At 38.1% G+C, this 20,385-nt stretch overlaps 1 protein-coding gene across 1 annotated transcript in view; it reads right to left on the bottom strand.

Annotated features, from left to right (window-relative positions):
• Positions 1 to 11,099: 11,099 nt before the first annotated feature.
• usp54b (ubiquitin specific peptidase 54b) overlaps positions 11,100 to 20,385 on the bottom strand; it is a 71,915-nt gene continuing 62,629 nt past the window's right edge. Inside the window, exons 15-18 of the mRNA XM_067369537.1 lie at positions 16,170 to 17,092; positions 14,794 to 14,915; positions 14,018 to 14,158; positions 11,100 to 11,306 (exon numbers count right to left, since the gene is read on the bottom strand). Coding sequence (XP_067225638.1) covers positions 11,220 to 11,306; positions 14,018 to 14,158; positions 14,794 to 14,915; positions 16,170 to 17,092 — 1,273 coding nt within the window. The 3' untranslated portion in view covers positions 11,100 to 11,219. The remainder of the gene's footprint in view (positions 11,307 to 14,017; positions 14,159 to 14,793; positions 14,916 to 16,169; positions 17,093 to 20,385) is intronic.

The raw sequence follows: 20,385 nt of genomic DNA, 5'->3' as shown, positions 1-20,385 counted from the left end.
TTCTAAGCAGTTGTTACAGTGCAGTCCCAAGAATACTTCAGGTTTTGTAAGGATGCTTCCATTCTGGTATAGAGGCAATAACCAAAAAAGGGAGTTACTCTTTATTTTGGTGGTCCACTTTAGACATTCTACTAACTAAATGTAACTTTGCAACTACATGTCAACTAACTCTCATTAGAGTTTTAGCAGATTGTTGTAGACTGTTAGGGTTAGGTCGGTGTTAGGGTTTAGGTTACTATAATAAGTTAACATGTAGTTGCAGTTACTTATAGTCAGTATAGTCTTTGTTTGGTGCTGTGCCTAGGACAACTAGACGAGGAGTTGTACAGCTGGCTGAGTGCTCTCTGTTCTCAGTCTTGTCTCACTCACTGTCTCATTGGACATGCACCTGAAGTGGTCTCCACAGCCTGTGTCCACAGGTGTCTATACACACGGCTCTGGAGCTCTCACACATACCCTTTTGTCTATGTGTGTATGATGGTTTGGATGATGGTTATTTCCAAAAGTGTCTAATAAACTGTTGCACTAAACCTCTGCTTTTGAGTCCTCCATTCACACACTCTGACAGAATCTACTGACCAGTTATGGACTCAGCAGAGGAAGCAGATGTTCACTGGGTCCTCAGGCAGCAAGGAAGGGTGGGCAGAAGGAGGAAAAAAACTGCCTCTTGCTGTGCCTTTCGGAGCTGTCTCTCCAGCTAACGCAGCTCATAGAACAGCTTGATCGGTTCCAGGTCAACCCTCCAGTGGCTCCTATTGTACCACCTCAGCCTGAACCTGAGGTGGCCATTCTCCATTCCACCTACACCATACTCTTGTGAGCCCAATTCATGCTGTTCTTTTCTGTCACACTGTTCTCTGACTTTTCACTCCAGCCCTCCTGTTTTCCCCTGAAGCAATCTAAAGTGGCCTTCACCATCACACGGGCAATGATCGGGCAAGCGAGAGAATGGGGAATAGCCATGTGGGATTGATGTCATCGGCCTTCGAGCTCTTGCATGGGGCAACCATGTTTACAAAGTTGGACCTCTGCAATGCTCATCACCTAGTTCGTATTAGGGAGGGGGAGGAATGGAAGACCACCTTTAACACTCCCACGCGGTCTTTTGAATATTTGGTCATACCTTTTGGGCTTTCAAACTAACCAGCGGTCTTCCAGGCACTTGTCAATGACGTGCTCAGAGACATGGTCAACCGGTTTGTATTTGTTTACCTCAACGGCATCCTGATCTTCTCACACGAGTATGACCATGTCCAGCATGTCAGGCAAGTGCTCCAGCGGCTGCTTAAGGATTGTTTATTCTCCAAGATGAAGTGCCAGTTTCACACATGGCCGCTTCCATTCCTGGGATTTACTCTTTCACCCAAGGGTATCTCAATGGATCCTGCCAAGGAAAAACTGGTTGCTCATTGGCCTACCCCAGGCAGTCGTAGAGTGGTGCCACACAGCACAAGACCCTGTCCAGAGGTTAGGAGGTTAGCACCAGGAGGACCAAGAAGTTAGCACGCTTGGCCTGACCAATAGTTTGCGGATGAACCTCATGCAAGAGAGGGGCCATCCAGTGGCCACCTCTGACAGCATCATCCAATCAAGGATCTGAAAGGTGCCAGTTTGCACTTCCCTCCTTCTAAGGACAGATTAAATGGCTTGTCTCTGAGACAGAGAATCGTTCCAGTTTTCAGGTTGCTGCAGTTTCCTGTTCTGGTTCCAGGCTCCAGTTCCTGTTCCAGTCCCGGTTCAAGGTTCTGGTCCCAAGATGTGCTAAGCTCAGTCCAACTCCATAGAGTTGTGAAGTTGCTCTTTCAAGACTCTGAAGCTCTAAAGAGAGAAACAAGAAAGTTCTGCAAGAAGTGAATTTGGGGAGTTTGAAAACTGCAACTGAGACAACAACGACAAGCTTAGCCCCCCCATCTTCAAAATATCTTCTGCACCAACTTCAAAATCCTCTCATCAGAGATCCTCCAGACCTGCATGTTCCAGACTGACCAGATCTGCACAGACCTCAGAATCTAAAGATCCTTCCGTCTGCATGTTCCAGAGAATAAGGATCATCTGCAGAGATATCAGAACCTTCAAGGCTTCTTCTTCTGCGTGTTCCAGGAAAGGACCTTCTCTGTGCTCCAGGAGTTCAACGTTCACAAGTACTTTGTGTTCAAGGTTGTGAAACGGATTCCAACTCCTTTCTTCCCACTGCAACACTACTCACCCTCGGATTCAGCATGACCAGGCAGACGTAAATATCACCTACCAAACCTCTTTCCAGAGACCTTGGCATTAGTGTGTATTGTCAGTATAGAATTATCTAATTTGCATTAGATTTTGCATAGCTGATAACAGTTAATAACAAATAATCTCTCTACCTTATTTCTTCTACAGAAACTAGTTTATCTTCCATAAGATTAACTTGTAACTGCCATAGTAACATCCAACTCATTCACTTGCATTTATCAATCTTTTTGCATTTTATCCATTCAGTACACTGTAAACAATTTCTGTTGTTTTCACAGTATTATTGCTGTATTATCAGAGAAAGCTTACTGTAGAAACAGTTTACAGTAAGTTGCTGTCAATTTTATAACTTTTGCAGTATTATTGCTGTAGTTCCAGCTTTGTCTTACTGTAGAAACTATTTACAGGACAGTTGCTGTCAATTTATGCTATTCTTTGAAAAAAACAATAGAGTGGGAAAATAATTACAGTAATCCTTATATTACTGTTAAATTGATGACAGTAATAATCCAACAGACAAGGAATTTTATTTATTAATTATATATTTATTTATAAGGAATTTTATAATACATCGTTTCATAAGGTAACCCATATATTAAGGCATTTAGCATATAGTTAAAAAAAGTTTAATGTTTTATGTGGGTGTTTTTTAATTGCGTATCTTTATGGTTGCCAGATTTTGACAAAACCAACTAATCTCATAAGTTATAGCCAACAATTTTGTGGGTGGGAGGTAGTTGTAGAGATGTAGATGTCAATAATATAGGCTAGGTAAATAGATAAAATCAATTCCCATGATATTTTTTTATTATTATTATTTTGCTTTCTATTAAACACACTAATTACATAAAGAGCGGAATCGCAAGGGATATACCTGGCAACCAATCATCTAAACCGTCAGCCCGCACTCATTTTCCAGTTCATTTGCTGAGCCTTTGAGGATGAGCAAGACCAACAAGAACCAGTCAGGTGAGATATACAATTTTATTCAATATCTTAAAGATGTGTATTTCTAAAAGTTTCACCCCAAATGGGAAGATATTCGTTTTAACGTTACCACTAACGTTAACGTTAAATAATCGGTGGTTTGATAGTAGTTTTGTAACACAAACATTCTAACTTTAACGTTAGCCAAATACTAATTATCACAAGGTTTGCTGTTAATGTTAGTTAATAATTTCAAGTTCAGAACAAAGTAATCGAAATGTTCTTGTTTCTGAACATTTGTGTGTAACTTACACCGTGTGTGTGTGTCCTGTCGCGATCAAGGCCTTACGCGCCTAAGCCTAAAGCTATGTTCGAAATCGACCTGTTGCACTAATGTTATGCATGACTTTCGGTTAATAAAGAGGTAAGTCATTTTCAGCTATTGAAGAACGCAGTAAAATTCATAAAATGAGAGCGGTTTTAGCTTTGTAACGGATCGAGGAGATCAGGATGCCTATGCAGTGTTGAATTTGTTTTTCATTTCTTTTAGCGTGTATGTTGTTCGACATTGCAGCGTGCTGATGAGTATCTCTCTCGGTTAATAAAGAGGTAAGTCATTTTCAGCTATTGAAGAACACTGTAAAATTCATAAAATGTGAGCGGTTTTAGCTTTGTAATGGATTGAGGAGATCAGGATCATTCAGAAAGGGGATGCATTGTGAAACGAATATCTCTGTGTAGGTCTATGCAGTGTTGAATATGTTTTTCATTTCTTTCAGCGTGTATGTTGTTCGACATTGCAGCGTGCTGATGAGTATCGCTCTTCGGTTAATAAAGAGGTAACGTTAAGTCATTTTCAAGTCTGTTTATCACATTGATGTCTGTCAAGCTGTAGTGCAACTCAATTTTTGTGTTTTGTTCTCTATAGGCAGCAAAAACCTGGGATCTGCATTGGCCCTGTCAAGTCTGGAGAGTGTTTTTACCGTTTAATGAATTAAATTGTAATAAAAGTTTTTAAATGGACTTCTGAGTGTTGTCATAATTTATGTGACATCTAATAATCAGTAATATAACTGTGAAATTTTTTTTTGCATACAAGCCTTTATATTTAATTATTTTTTAAGCATGTAACAGATTGTAGTTAGTTATATGTTGTGTATATATGCGTATATGTGAATATAAAAACTACCGTAATCAATTATACTGCATAATAACTTTACTGTATTTTAAAATACAGTGCAAAAACATGAACTGTAATTAATTTTACAGTATAAATATACTGTAAGTTATTATACAGTATGTTGTGAACTACTGTAGTCAGATTTACAGTAATATTACCGTGGAATAAAATACTGAAGCTTGCTGGCTATTTGTTGCCAGTAAGTTACTGTTGATTTTACGTTAAATTTTTTACAGTGTAGTTGTTAGTTACTCGTCTATTTCTTTTGTTAATAAAATCCATTTATTACACTTGTGTCTTTCTTGTGTTTATAATACAGTAAGAGGCTCTACAAGTTAATGATATCTTACAAATCCTTCAGATTGGTCAGATGATGAACTTCCTCTAATTTATATAATTGTAATTCAGTCAACAATCTTCCAGGATTGTTCTTTATTGGCAAGGTGAGAGTCCTTGCCTGGTGCCCTGAAATATTGGAAGGAATCATCTGACTCAATAAAAATATTAATAAAAAATATTAAAATTATTATTTAAGACTATAAATAACTACATTTGTGGTGCCCTTATGTGAGGCTAATACAAAATCACTACATTTGTGGTGCCTTCATGTGAGGCTAGTCCAAAATCACTACAGCTGGTGTGCCCAGGACGCCTAGACGAGGAGTTATACTGCTCGCTGAGCGCATACTATTCTCAGTCTTGTATCACTCCCAGTCCTGTTGGGCGCGCACCTGAAGTGGTCTCCACAGTCTGTGTCCGCAAGTGTCTGTACGGACAGCTCTGGAGCTCTCACACATCCCTTTTTGTCCATGAGTGTATCACAACACTTTGGATGTTGGTTATTCCCAAAAGTTTCCAATAAACTGTTGCACGAACCTCTGCTTTTGAGTCCTCCATTCATGCACTCTGACAACTACCATTTTTATTGACATACAGCTCTGGAATCACAAAATTAATTGTGGTTAATTTAATATAGCATTAATCCCAGTTTGAGCACAAAAGCACAAATCATTATGCTCAATATGATGGCTGTAAAATGGCATCTATAGTTCCATGAAGAACCTTTAAAGGGGACCTATTATGCCCCATTTAACAAGATGTAAAATAAATCTCTGATGTCCCCAGAAAGTGTATGTGAAAGCTCAAAATACCCTACAGATAATTTTCTATAGCATGTTAAAATTGGCACTTTTTGGGTTTGAGGAAAAACGCGCCATTTCAGTGTGTGCCCTTTAAATCCAAATGAGCTGCTGTGCTCTGCCTAAGAGGGCGGAGCTTCAAGAGCTCATTCTCCGGTGTCAGGAGTCAGTCAGGATGCACTATAATGTCAGAAACTGCGAATATATGCTGCATTGAGATACAGTAGAACAGATATAGTGTAGTTTAATTACGGTTATAACTTATATTGTCTTCTTCCACTATATTAATACAAGCCTGTTGTATCGGACCCCATCTGAATGATGGACAAAACTTTACCGATGAGTTTTATGACGTTTGTTGTACTTCACACAAAAGATGAAGCGTCCATTTTCACTCTAGAAAATCACTGTAAGAGCTTAATAAAACACAGTGCACGTGTGCATTAAAATACTATCCATAAACTCTCTCTTTCTCCCTTGCATTATCATCAACATACACAGCAAATTACACAGAAACACTCGTAACAACTAAGTATAAACAAATATATAAAGACCTTATGCCCTTTCGGGTGATGCTTAATAAACTGGTAAACTTTATATCCGTAAATCAACTCCGATTAACTGTAATAAAGTGCTCTCACCTTCATTACTGACATATCCAGTATCACTCTGGAGCCTGTAAGCTGAATCATGAACAGTTTACTGATCTATCCTTGAGTAACACATTTTTAGCACAACCTCTGTTTTGTATTGACCCTTTGTATTGACATTCGTTCACAAAGCAGTCCGGTGTGAAATGATTTGCGCAGACAAACGAATTTCGGTAGAGTTGAGGGAGCATTTTCTTTGAAAACAAAATTAATTCATCTCATCTTCAGCAGCTCAGATTTAGGGAGTAAATGGAGAGAGCTATGTGGATTAATCCATCCAGCTACAGAACACCTAAAATGCTTGGGAGACATTCTCGTCAGTTCAGCAATGGTGGACTGTACAACTGGCTGTGAACTCGCTCAGGGTGGTTCTATGTTTAAATGGCAATGTCTGTCAACATCCGTGGGCAGGGCCTGTGGCTAATGTGACGTCACACTGCCAGGGATCTGGAAATGTCTTGTTCTGAGACACTGTTTATGATTTATAGGGATAAAAAAAAAAAAAAAAAGAGATGTTGGATTTTTATCATTATAGGGTGGTTGTGTACACACACTGCCAACACACATTTATGTTCAAACACCAAAAGTGAATTTTGCATAATAGGTCCCCTTTAACATGCATGGAACCTTTCTACTGCACAAAAGGTTAATATTTAGATTATTAAAATGTTCTTTACACCAATACCAATAAAAAAAAAAAAAAATGGTTGTTTTAAGAGCTGATTACTGAAAGTTTCTTGTTCTTGTATGGCATCGTTGCGAAAACCCCCTTTTTATTTTTAAGAGTGTATGAATGTAAGTCCTGCCTTTTTGATAAGTTTTTTACTCTAAAATGTATATACATTAGCTGTACCAGCCTGAAAATGACTGCAAGCGATTTGAGCTAAAGAAATGTATGATTTTACACATTTTATCTTATTGAAATACATAAGCATGACAAACACTTTTTATAGTATAATTTACACTGTGAATATGGAAGTTGAATTAGAGCATTAGAGAGAAATTCTGACTGGCACGATGCAGATCATATGTTGAGAAATTAGCCGGATGCTCATTCAATACTCCCATTGTGAGAGGTTTAGAAATGGTATACATTACAATAGCATTTGATATAGACTTTGTAATAAGAGAAAAACATTTCCTATGAAAAAAAAGAAACACTCAGACACAGAGTGTAGGCGTTTGTGCAGCGCCCCTGCTGGAGTGCATTGGTAATAACTTTATTGCAAAAATACAAGTTCACTCAACCTCAAGCATTTACAAACGAGTCCCGAAATGGAAAACCCTTGAAATGCCATTTCATCTTTGAGAAATCCACCTCCCACTGGCTACAACTCGCATTCAAAGGCTGTTAACTGTACAGACATTAATAAGTAAAGATTCAACAATTCAGCAGGAAATCATTTTCTTCTCCAGTATATAGGAAAAGAAAAGAAGAAAAAATATTTGATTTTGTCCCAGTCTGACTCTTTGCTGGTAGATCAGGAGAGAGCATTTTGCATAGCATACTCATACACCACCTTTGCTACATTCTCAAACATCCTTTAAACAAAAGTAAAGATGAATAAATGACAAAAAAACAACAACATATCTTTGTGTTAGAGCCAATCTTTGGTTAAGACAAAGTTAAATAAGATCTATTTCTCTTTAAGTTATATATTTTATAATAAATTATATTTTAGCACTCAGAGGCTTTTAATGAAAAAAAAAATACATATCACAGCACAATATGATTAGAATGAATAAAGTTAAATACCACATTAATCATATTATATTGTGATACAACATCTGTTGTTCAGTATTAGATTTTCGTTATATATCTCACAAATCTTACTTGAATAACAGTATGAAAGCATTCCTTGCACAAGGCCCCTTACTGTCCAAATTTCAGTCTAGTGAAGCTTTGCATAAGCTTCATGTACTGTACTCTATCAAGTCCAAACATTCTTCAGCGGTGTTGCTTAAAAGTAAAATCTATTAGAAACAATGTATATTCTACAAAATCGAATGGGATGAGAACCTTCAACTATTACAGGCCTGAAGATCCATCATGTGCCAGACTCATAACTGTGGTTTCAGTGTCACTGCAAGTTAAAATAAAAATCGAATCGTAAAATAAACAATAAAAAGGAAGCTTAACTTGGCATATCTCCCTGTATAAATGGGAGAACTGTCAATGGAATTAAAATAGCAGATTTTCTCCAGCTTTACACTTCTGAAGTGTACTATACTTGTCTTAATGCAGATAATAATTATTACCACTAGAATTGATTAACATTCCATAACGTCATTACGTAGTTTCTCCATTCCTCTGTATATTTCTTAAGATGTCATAGTTTTTGTTTTTTAATAACAATAAATTTATCTATTAGTGTATGTTCAGTCAAACATGTACACAGTCTTTGCCTGTAACACGAGACACAAAACAGCTGTGTGCTACAGGGAATGCCCGTATCAGAGAAGTAGGAGGAAAAAGGTTAGAAGAGACAGTCTCATTCCATTCTCCACGCCAGGGCCGCAGATTTACATGCCTGCTCCGACAAAAAGCACCAGAGCTGAGAGATGACACCGTACAAAACATCTCTATTCACTTAGTACAGGTTAAAGTACTTAGCAACTACATGACATTAACCCACCCGCTACCAAAAAAAGTTTGCAGGAGAGTTGGGAAAAGAAGTTCAGCAAAGCGAAGATTCCGGGACATTGGTTTGCTGAGGATTTGCATCTGTGGGACAGGCGAGGAGGAAGGGTAAAGTGTGTTTTTCAATACACTACTGGTCAAAAATTTGGTTTTTATATATTTTTGAAAGAAGTCTCTAATAATCACAAAGGCTGCATTTATTAGATTAAAACTATAGTAAAAACTGTAATATTGTGAAAAATGATTGCAATTTAAAATAACTGTTTTCTGTTTAAAGCCACAATGTGTAAAATTTTGCCGCTAGAGGTCGCTTATTCAAAGAAAAGTTTATGACGCCTTGATTTCGCGGAATCATGGGAGGTGTTGTATTCACGTCTACAGCCGGTGGAAAAGAATCGGGATGGGACTTGGGCAGAAATCATGTTCATGGATGAGATTATTAGTGTTACTGAGATCTGTGAGAGCTGAACGAGCTGCTGGAGCGATTGCTAATGAGAAACAAGCGACACACTGATCGAGAGCAGTAGAGCTTTTATTAAGTTGCAGTCGCCGGTCATGCGTATGTGGGGTAACGCAGCGCTGTTTTATCATATTAGACACATTTGTGTATTTAAAGTTGCTATAATGCTACTCTGTATTCGCTCAGCGGCTGCTATGAGACACTTGTTGCACACTGCAGTATGCTAGATTGATATTAGTCATGGTAAAACAAGTAAAATACGAAAATGAGATTTAAACAATAAAACACTTACTGTGTTGAGCTTAGGGCTGGGCGATATATCGCATGCGACTGTCACACGCATTTCGTCAGTAAAGCCGGTTCCCTGATTACCGCTAAATCGCCATCAACTGCTTTCAAATGGAGCGGCATTTAATAGACAGAACCGTAGTTCACTGACAAGCTACGCAATATCGCGCTCATTATTGAATGCGATTCATCTGCGATAATGAATGCGATAATGCGTGGCTTGTCAGTGATCTACTGCTCTGTCTATTAAATGCCGCTTCATTTGAAAGCAGGTGATGGCGATTTAGAGGTAATCAGGGAACCGGTTTTACTGACGAAATGCGCGTGACAATCGCATGCGATATATCGCCCAGCCCTAGTTGAGCTATATAACAATGATTAGTTTTCTGTAAATAAATGTTTCCAAACAGTTGCTCACCTGTCTAATAAAACATATAATATACTAAAGTGTCTTTGGTGTTTACATGGTTTCTACAAAATAAAACTAGGTATGAAACCGAGGGTAATGCAGGTATAATGTCATTGATAGGCGACGCATGGACATGGCCCGTGTCCTGGTTAAAATTGCTTATTTCTCTGGATTTAAACATTCTTGGAAACATTTGGCATAAGAGTCAACAAATAAAATATATAACATTTTTCTAGTGGTTTTTGGATATTTTAATCCAACAATCCTACATAGTGTTTATTAAATATATTTTAAAAAGTTATTTATTCCTGTGACGGCAAAGCTAAATTTTCAGCAGCCATAATTCCAGTCTTCATTGTCACATAATCCTTAAGGAATTATTTTAATATGCTGATGTGGTGCTCACGTAACATATGAAGTAGCACAACCTTTTTATTATTGATAAGAAATGTTTCTTGAGTAGCAAATCTACATTAGAATGTTTTATGATGGATCATGTGACTCTGAAGAGTAATGGCTGCTGAAAATTCAGCTTTACCATCAATGAAAAAAAAAAAAAGTTATATTAAACTGCAATAATATTACAGTTTTTACTATATTTTTGACCAAATAAATACAGCGAGCATATGAGATGTCTTTCAAAAATATAAAAAAAACATAATTTTTCCAAACTTTTTACCAGTACTGTAAAAGTCAAAGAGGGCAAGGTTACAATAAGCCCCTCTCCTTTTACTACCCAACACATGCACACACGCATACACACAAACACACATTTACTGTTTAGTGCAGCATGGAGGTACCATATGATTCTCCTCTGCAGTTAATTGAACGAGTTAATTAAGTTAAGTGCTTTGGGTTGGATGGCTCACTGCGGGAGGTCCGAGTCTGGACCCCACGCTCCTATCATTGCATGCTGCAAGTCTGACCATAGGTTAGTCATACACACACACCTGAGCCCCAAAGCATCACACCATACTAGTGCTTGAGGAAAAAAAAAAAGTTGGTTTCTGTGTCTCTTTCCTGCATGCTGTGGATCGAGCTTTGGGGGCTTTTGCATGGAAAGATTTACCAACTAGCGCAAGGTAACGGAAGGACATCATCCCAGGACCAATACAGAGTGCAGGGTGACTGAGGATGGCATCAGGTTTTGGGACGTGCTCCTTCTAGTTCTCCAGGAAACTGTGAAGAGAATGGGACTGGTGTTCAGAAAGGTTGTCCAGAGGAACAAATGCATCTGTTGGAACCTTCCAGGGCTGGAGGACCTGGTTGCATCCAAAGCCAATTGGTTGGGACACCTCAGTGCTGGACCGTAGCGCTTCCCACTGGAGACAGTTTGACGCCAGTCAAACACAGCCAGAAACTTGGAGAACCTCTGGAGACGTCCTGCAGTGGGGTAGGATGGAGTGTGAAGGACAGGATCCAGACCAATCAAAGAAAAAAAAAGCAACAACAAAAGAGGAGCTCCTTCAACAGCAGTAAGGAAACGAAAATGAAGCAAATGCAGACTGTTTAGCAGGGTGGCCACTGGCACCTGGATTCAAATGCAATGCGATGGCAGAAACATGAATGTGGAACAAGCAGGAAATGGCCCTTTGAATGGAGGAGGTGGTCATGGAAGTGGAAAACGAGAATGAGCTTTACCTGGGGCCTCTCTGCAAGGCCCAGGCTGCTGAGACAGAGGTGAAGATGATGGAAGGAGATGAAGACAGCTGGGTTGGAGCAGATGGAGGTCTGAATGAGACAAAGGAAACTGAAGGCAGCTAGGTGAGTACATGGAGCTGTGATATGGTGTAACCCCGGAGTCCCCCAGCTAAGGTACACAGACATTGATATGCACAAGGCAGAGAAAACACACAAGTGCATTCAGTCAAAAGAGAGAAAAACAGGAAAAGAGAGGGGTAAGATGGGGAAAGAGGAAAAGATGGGGAGCACAAAAGTAAGGCATGAAAAGAATCAGGGGCCTCATTTATAAAATGCACATAAGATCAGATCTGATCCCAAGTCAAAAATGAGGAACAAATTGAGATTTATTAAAGGGATAGTTCACCAAAATGAGCACTCTATCATCATTTATTCACTCTCTTACATAGTCAAATCTGTATGACTTACTTTCTTCCTTATGTGGATCCAAAGAAGATATTTTGAAAATTCTTTTTTCTTTTTTTTTTCATTGTCCATACAATGTTTTGGACCCACTGACTTTCATTGCAAGGACAAAAGTGCATTCTTCAAAATATCTTCACTTCTGTTCCACAGACTAAAGAATGTACAGCTAATACAGGTTTGTAGTGATGAGAGGGTGATTAAATGATGTCTGAATTTCCATTTTTTGGTAAACTATACTTTTAAAGCAAAAACTGATGTAAAAATGTTCTTACACGAACGGCAAGTGAAAAGCAGCTGTACAAACTATTTTTGTGCTCATGCATTGGTATGCCAGTGCACGCTGACAAGATTTTCTAATGACTTTCAGTGATGCAAATGCAATAAGTCAGTGAGTGAGTGAGTAAATAAATGGATGAAATGAGTAACCACATTTACATGATATATTAATATTCAATATGCAATATTTATATTCAATATCAATATCAATCCACGTATTGGCCGTACTATACATACTGTACTTTACATATATATCATATTTCATATAAAAATCTTATTTTATATCTTTGTTTTTTACAAACCTAAAAAATAAATGTGACCCTGGACCGCGGGTATATTTGTAGCAATAGCCAACAATACATTGTATGGGTCAAAATTATCGATTTTTCTTTTATGCTAAAAAAATCATTAGGATATTAATTAAAAATCATGCTCCATGAAGATTTCAGATAGATTTCAAAGTAGCTGTATCTCAGCCAAATATTGTTCTATCCTAACAAACCATACATCAATTGATGAAATGATGTATGAATCTCAATTTCAATAAAATTGACCCTTATGACTGGTTTTGTGGTCCAGGGTCACAAATAAGCATATATCAACATAAACAAAATAAATAATTAACTACAACAATCTTACATTTATAAAAAGGAATTGTTGAGGGTTTGAATGACAAATAATTATTTAAAAAATTAATGAAACATAATAAATTGCAAAAGCGGGGACTAGATAGTATTTATTTTATTTATAGTATAGAGTAGTGAAAATACATAAATTCTCCAGTAGCTGTACAGTCTTTGGAAGCAACTAAACCTCTTTTCAGAATTAACATTTAATGAGAACATGGCCTTAGAAATAAAGTGCATGTAAATTAATTAATGAATTAATTAATCTAAAATGAATAATAAAAAGGTATCACTGACAGGATAATAAATTGAATGAATATGTAGATATACAGTATGGTCAGGATCTAGGATCTAGTAAGATTGACCTAACAAACCAAATTTGATGCATTACCTTTTTCATATGTGCTCATTCATGTACATAATGATTAATGAAGCAAGATGGACATGTTTAAAGTGTATACAAATGTTTACATTTGGAAAGATGATTACATGCATGTCTTTATAAATGGGACACCAGGCCTCTTTTCAAATGTAGTGAAGTTACAGCATATGGACACAGGATGGCAGTATGACTCAGTAAGACAATGAGAAGTTGTGCATATGTTTGTAAGTGTCCTTGCCTGTGTTAGTGTACGCGGATGTCATGTGACAATCCAGTTATGAATTCATATATTTCTGGCATACATTACATATTAGAAATTAATGAATGCCAAAACACAATATATATACACCAAGCAGCTTGGGATAGACAGCATCTGCCATGAAAATATGTAGATGTAAATTTAGAGTGAACATAAAATGACCTAAAGCTCAGCAGTGATTGACAAGGGACAGGCAGCACACATTGATCAAGCTAAAGTGGCAGTAGCTGCGTGTTAGCACTCTTCTGCATATGTGACAGCACTCTTATCAGGTTTCTAAAGCAGATATCTGATCCCTTACCCTCTTTTGGCCCCTCTACCAAACCCTTGAATGCCAGTCACTAGCCCCAATATTTCACTCATATTTTAGCCATTAGTTTGCTCCACAGATTAAATAAGCCAGTTGGAGCTCCTTTTTAGTCTTGTTCATGAGTGGGATACTTACGAAACTTCGGGAGACAGCAAGGCGGTTCTGGCGTCTCCCTATCATAGTTCCACTCAGGCTGCGAGCAATACGACGCAGGTGATCTGCGTCATACTGGTCTTCCTCTCCTGACTGCAGCTCTTGATGGGCCACTGACAGGGGCTACAGAGAACAAAGAGTTACTGCAGCAAAAAAAAATCTGGATGAAACCAGACACAACACCCAAACAAAATCAACATGTGCTAACAGATTGTGCACGGTAAGAAAAACAGGCTTTGATGTGGAGAGAAAGCAGACATAACAAAAACAAAGTGAAGAGACAGCAATCCCTCATTAAAGAACCAGCAAATAATAAACAAACAAAATAAGTAAATAAAAGCTAGACAATTTGAACTAATGCTGCCCACGCATTATACGATTTTAGCTCTTAATTTTGCTCTTGTCGAAAGTTAATGGAAAAGATACAAAAACCTGAAATCTGAAGCAAATTGGGATATGATCCGATGCATTGCAGATGCCTGAGCATGTTAACTTGACCTTGACTTGACATGTCCTGCAGTGTGAAATGTGTTTTGAATGGAACTGACGTCGGCAACAACAGATAGTTGCGTTCAAAAAAACAGCAGGAATAAGTCCAGAAATTAGGGACTTGTGGCCAAGTCTGCTAGATATAACATGAGACTCCATGATATATTAAAAAATGCAGAGAAAGAAAATACCCATGATTTGAAAAATGAACCTTGGTCAGAGTTTTGCAATTTGACCAAAAGACAGGAGTACAGTACCTAATTTCTTACCATGCTCATGTATCCAGTAGGGCTGCTACAACCTGGTGGTCCATAAGCGGTTCTCTCAAGCTCAGCTGTGGGGGTCCGAGAACGTCCAACTCCAGTGAGCAGCTTTCGTGCAGCAGGAGGTACTGTCCGAGAAAATCATGACAACATATGCTTCAATTTGTTTACATTAGTTAATATATTAATCATCATCAACTTTTCACAATATCTATATTTACAGACACGCTTTTGCATAGTAGAGTTACAGTCTCCAATGCATAAATTAAAGGGTTAGTTCACCCAAAAATGAAAATTCTGACATTAATTACTCACCCTCATGTCGTTCCAAACCTGTAAGACCTTCGTTCATCTTCGGGACACAAATTAAGATATTTTTGATGAAATCCGAGAGATTTATTACTCGCCCATAGACAGGTATATAACAACACTTTCAAGGTCCAGAAAGGTACTTGTTAAAACAGAAAGACATTGTTAAAACAGTCAACGTGACTACAGTGGTTCAACCTTAATTTTATGAAGCAACGAGAATACTTTTTGAGTGCAAAAACAAGACAAAAATAATGACTTTATTCAACAATCTCTTCTCTTCCCTGTCATTATCCTTACATAGGTAAAGCAGTAAGCACAGTGCAGCGCTTCCGTGTTTACATCCGAATGCCGGCTCAGTATTGGCCAAAGCTGCACAAGTGAGCAGCACGCCACATGCGTGTGATGCTGACGCAGGAGCCAGCCAATAATGAGCTGGCGTTCTGGAAGTGCTGGGCGTAAACGTATGAGAATGACACAGAAGATATTGTTGAATAACGTCATTATTTTTGTTTTGTTTTTCCACACAAAATGTATTCTTGTCGGTTCATAAAATTAAGGTTGAACCACTGTAGTCACGTTGACTGTTTTAACAATGTCTTTAGTACCTTTCTGGACCTTGAAAGTGTTAATCATATTGCGGTCTATTGACGAGTCATGTACCTCTCGGATTTCATTAAATATATCTTAATTTGTGAACAATGGATGGATTAAAAGGACTGGATTTTGCCCACCAAAATTCACTGAACAATGGTAAATATGACGATACCTTTAGTCTGTCTGAGACTGAACTTTTAAAGTGCATGTAAACATACTTAGTTTGAGACAATCTATAGCCTGGTTTTACAGACAGGGCTTAGACTAAGCCAAGAGTAGGCTTAGGGACTTTTAAGTAGCTTTCATAAACGTGAAAAAACATTACCGGTGTGCATCTTGAGACAAAACAATGGAACTGACATATTTTAAGACATGTCAGAGCAAGTTGCTTTCAGTAAAAACAGCACAAATGTGCATTTTAGTCTGTGACTAAGCTTAAGCTTTTCTCTGAAACCAGGCATAAGACTTTAATTTACCTTGTCTCCCAACAGCAGGTGAGCTGGTACCACGCAGAGCTCGGCCAGGACCTGGGCCAGCCTGGAGACTGGCCTGGTAGAGTGAGTCCAATTCAGAGAGTTCCTGGTCCTCAGCCTCTGTGGGTTCCAGCTCCATGCTTTGGAAGTTTGAGTGCTTAGAGATGTTCTTCTTCCTGGTGCTAATGGGACTGTGAGGAGCAAGGTGTCTTCCAGGTGTGTGTTGATAGAGGGCGGTTCCTGTCCGCTGGTTCTGGTCAGGTGGTGTGTCGTATGGAGTGACGACAGCATCAGGGCGGTCTAGGCTCCAAGAGGACCAATGACGGGCAGCAACAGGAGGGGTCAGTTTGGTGCATGGCTGGGAAGATGCACACAGGGGCTGCCAAATGGGGGCTCGTCGGGGCATTGGCCCCTTCTCCTCAACAGGGGCAGGTGGTGGACTGGTGGCCCTGCTGGATTGGGGTATCCGGTCTGAACAATCTGCAGTGCCATGCCACAAAGGAGGATTTGGAGATTGAGAGAACGAAGCTTGAGGGTGCTGACAGCTGGAGACCTCTTCGTCCTCTCCCAAAACACCCCAGAAATCAAGGGGCAAAGAAGGTAGAGATATGGCTAGGTGTTTGCGTATGGGCATGATCCGAATGCCTGATGCTTGGAGAACGTCTGATAACCTGATGCCACCCCATTCCTCCTCATTCTGGGTTGACCAACTGCTGCGTTCATCGGGCTCTTGGGAATGCCCCTGAGAAGAGGAAGGCCGAGGATTGAGCGATGGGTGGCTAGAGGACTGAGATGGGGAGTTTGTACAAGAGGAGGGTGATTTCATGTGTTGAGGAGAGGGTGGGCCAAGCATAGAAACCTGATTGGTCTCCCAGACCTCCTCCTGATTGTCTGTCAACAATACTTGGACCGGGCCAGGGTGTTCACTGAAAAGGCAAGAAGAGTGAGAAAAGGATTTTGGTTAGACACTCGTTGAAAAAAGGAGCATGGTTATCATGTGAAATGAGTACAGTCATGTTTATTATCACTGAATTAATGATACTAATTAAATTATTGGCATAATTAATTTAATTAATGGCATAATTAATTACATTAAATCAATAACATTTTTTAAATAATTATAGGCATTCATTTAACTGTTTTTAACGTTACATTTTGTAATTAAAACATTAAGATTTGAAATGACTTCATACCAGTGTTGTTATTGGTAACTACAACTATTTTAAATGTTTTTTTAGTCGAAATAAAGTTAATAAAATAAATTGTATTACATTAAAACTGACATAAAAATATTACAAAAGACAAAAACTACTGAAAATATAAATACTATAATAAAATAATACTAAGATAATACTGCTTCATACTTTTATATTAGGTGAGATTAATTGTTTTTTTTTTGTCATTACATCACCCTATATTATGTTGAAGGACAAAACTTTGTGTCCCTTGATGACTTCCTTGTGCATAAAAATGTGCACTGTGCATGTGCTGAAAGGTTTAACATTTTTTTATTGATATTTTATACAACCAAGCGTATACAGTATGTATTCATTCATAAAGCCAAACAAAACATAAAATAAGAAGCCGAGTTCTAACGAGTCTTCAATAAGACCAATTGGGTGTTAGGAATATTTGTAAAATTGAACCTTAAAGGGAAAACAATACCCATTCATTCTCAAAACACTCATTTATGTCAATGTCCAATCCTACCTAAAAATGGCTTTGTTGTCTTAAACCCATTCTAATACATTTTCTAACTCAAAAATGTTAAGTTGCTGCCAAGGACCAAATTCAAGGAGACCTGTGTCCTTCACACCAGTATTCATGAGCCACTTCTCATAGAATGCACACACACACACAGTTCCCACGTGCTTTCCACAGCTGACGCACTACGCGACCTTGACATCATTTTCATAGTCGTTGAATAAACCAGAGTTACAGCAGCCATAAATACGCCCAAAAGCTCCCAAGAAATGGAGAGCACGGGAATGAGAGTTGGCTTTGCTCCAGAAGGGAAACCTGCTCACTATCTGCATTCACCTCTAATAAAGCAGAGCAGAGCATCCATCAAAATACCATCAATCCTCCTTCATCTCCACTGGCCCTCAGCGACCCACCGATGACCCGTGTGATAGATTCATTTTCAGATAAATCTTTATCTAATACCAGTAAAAAGCCTCTGAAAGATCTAAACACACAATTCTCAGTGCATTTAATCCGTTTGTGCTGTTGCTTTTAGTACAGTTGTACAGGGATCCCTGAAACTGACACTGTTAACATTCATGGTGTCTCACAGACAAAGGGTTTTCAAATCTCTAATATATTAGCAAGGCAAGCATGCTTTTGAAGCTGGATATGACAGTCTTAAGCATACAAGCCTAGACAACCCTTTTATCCTTTAGATTTGTTGTTTCTCTCTTTTTCTTTTTTTCTTACGGACTCCCACGGCTCCATTAATAGGGCAAGTATACCTCGTTAGCATTAAATCAGAAATGTGTTCTTAACTTAATTATTTATATTTTTAAATTGATCATTATTACAATTACTCACAAAACCTAAAAACTATCAATTACGTAGGAGGAAATATAATATTCTAAGTAGCTTTATCTCAAATTGAAGTGGTTGGAAAAACTATACAATCTAATTTTATAACAATATACATTTTTTTTAAAGGTTGGTTTGATTATGTGAGACATTTGATTTCACTGAAAAAGTAAACATTGTTTAATTGCTGTGGAGAACCACAATATGAGTAAAGTACATTGTTGCAGAAATAAAATAAAAAAATAAAAAATAAAATAAAATAAAATCACAATGCTGCCTGGAACCTGCTTACATCAAGTACCCCTGGGATACCCATGGTTGGGAATCACTGGTTTAGAAATTGAGAAAGCAGTACTGGGTGATAGGTGGTTCCTGGCTGCTGCATGCCCTAGAGTGGTTTTAGAGGCAAATGAACTGAGAGAGGTAAACATCCCTGATTAATGTGCTAGAGTGCTCATTTACTGTAAATACTTCCTCAAGCACTACATTGGGTAATTACCCAAGGGGCTTTGGCCAGGTCAGGCCATACATCACATCAACACCTTTAATCAATGGAGGGGAAAGAGAACGCAGGGAACAAGAAAAAACAAATACAGTAAAACAACCGCATTCCATGGGACACACTGCAGCAGTGACCATTGCATTGTTCTAGAAGGTTACTTTATTAGTAAAGTGGCATGCCATGTGCATGTAATATCGGTGGTTAGTTATTCACTAGTTTGGGTTTGCCTATAACTCAGCTGACTGCCTTCTGCTTTAAATATTTGGGCTTATCAGGAATCGTTAACACCCATCCTGGTCTGTATGTGTGATTTTAAATTAAAAATGAACCTCTAAAAGATCCAGCAAAGCAACTATGGCTCTTTGTGAGAGTGAAATATCAACTGCCATTCTAACAAACTGATCAGTTACAGTAGATAATGCCTGAAAGATGTTTTAAGATAACACTGCATTACAATGACAGACATAAAACAGAAATACAACACAGCCTTTTCTCATCACCACTCAACAAACATCCAACACACTGTAACTGTAATTTTTTGACTTCGGTATGATACCAGCTTTGGTACCTCAGTATCGATACTACCATACAAACAAATGTTAGGTAGACCATTGTATTATGTATAACAGATTTGCATATCATGTAACTGGAATATTTACTAATAACTAAAATATACATGAAATCTGACAGATAAGGCCCATTTGTCATGGAATAAACAACAAGTTATAACATATTTCATAACTTATGAAAAACAATGATCATCAAAAGGTGCATTTCAGCATTTAGTTTACAAATAAATTATTGCTGTTTTAAATATATTCTTATTAAATCAAAATATTCCGGTCCATAAAGGTTATATATCCTGTTTAAGCAAAATAACAGTTAACAGTCCTCAGTCTTGCATGAAGTTTTAAATGCTCTTGGCAACACAATGGGTATTATTATGCTAACAATTTATTATAATAATTGATTTATAAATTCCATAATCAATTCATTTTGATTCTCAAATCGTGCATCAATGCTTTTTCACACCCTTATACAGCAACTCTGCTTTCACGTTTCAAGTTACATAAACTATGTTTGTATGCTGGTATCATACTTTTTAAAAAAATTTTGGTACCATGGTGCTGATTTTGTATCATTATACCATACAACCCTCGGGGGGTCTGGAAG

Source organism: Chanodichthys erythropterus, chromosome 19, assembly GCF_024489055.1.
Source record: "Chanodichthys erythropterus isolate Z2021 chromosome 19, ASM2448905v1, whole genome shotgun sequence".
Taxonomy (NCBI): Eukaryota; Metazoa; Chordata; class Actinopteri; order Cypriniformes; family Xenocyprididae; genus Chanodichthys; species Chanodichthys erythropterus.
This window is presented reverse-complemented; position numbering and strand designations above follow the sequence as displayed.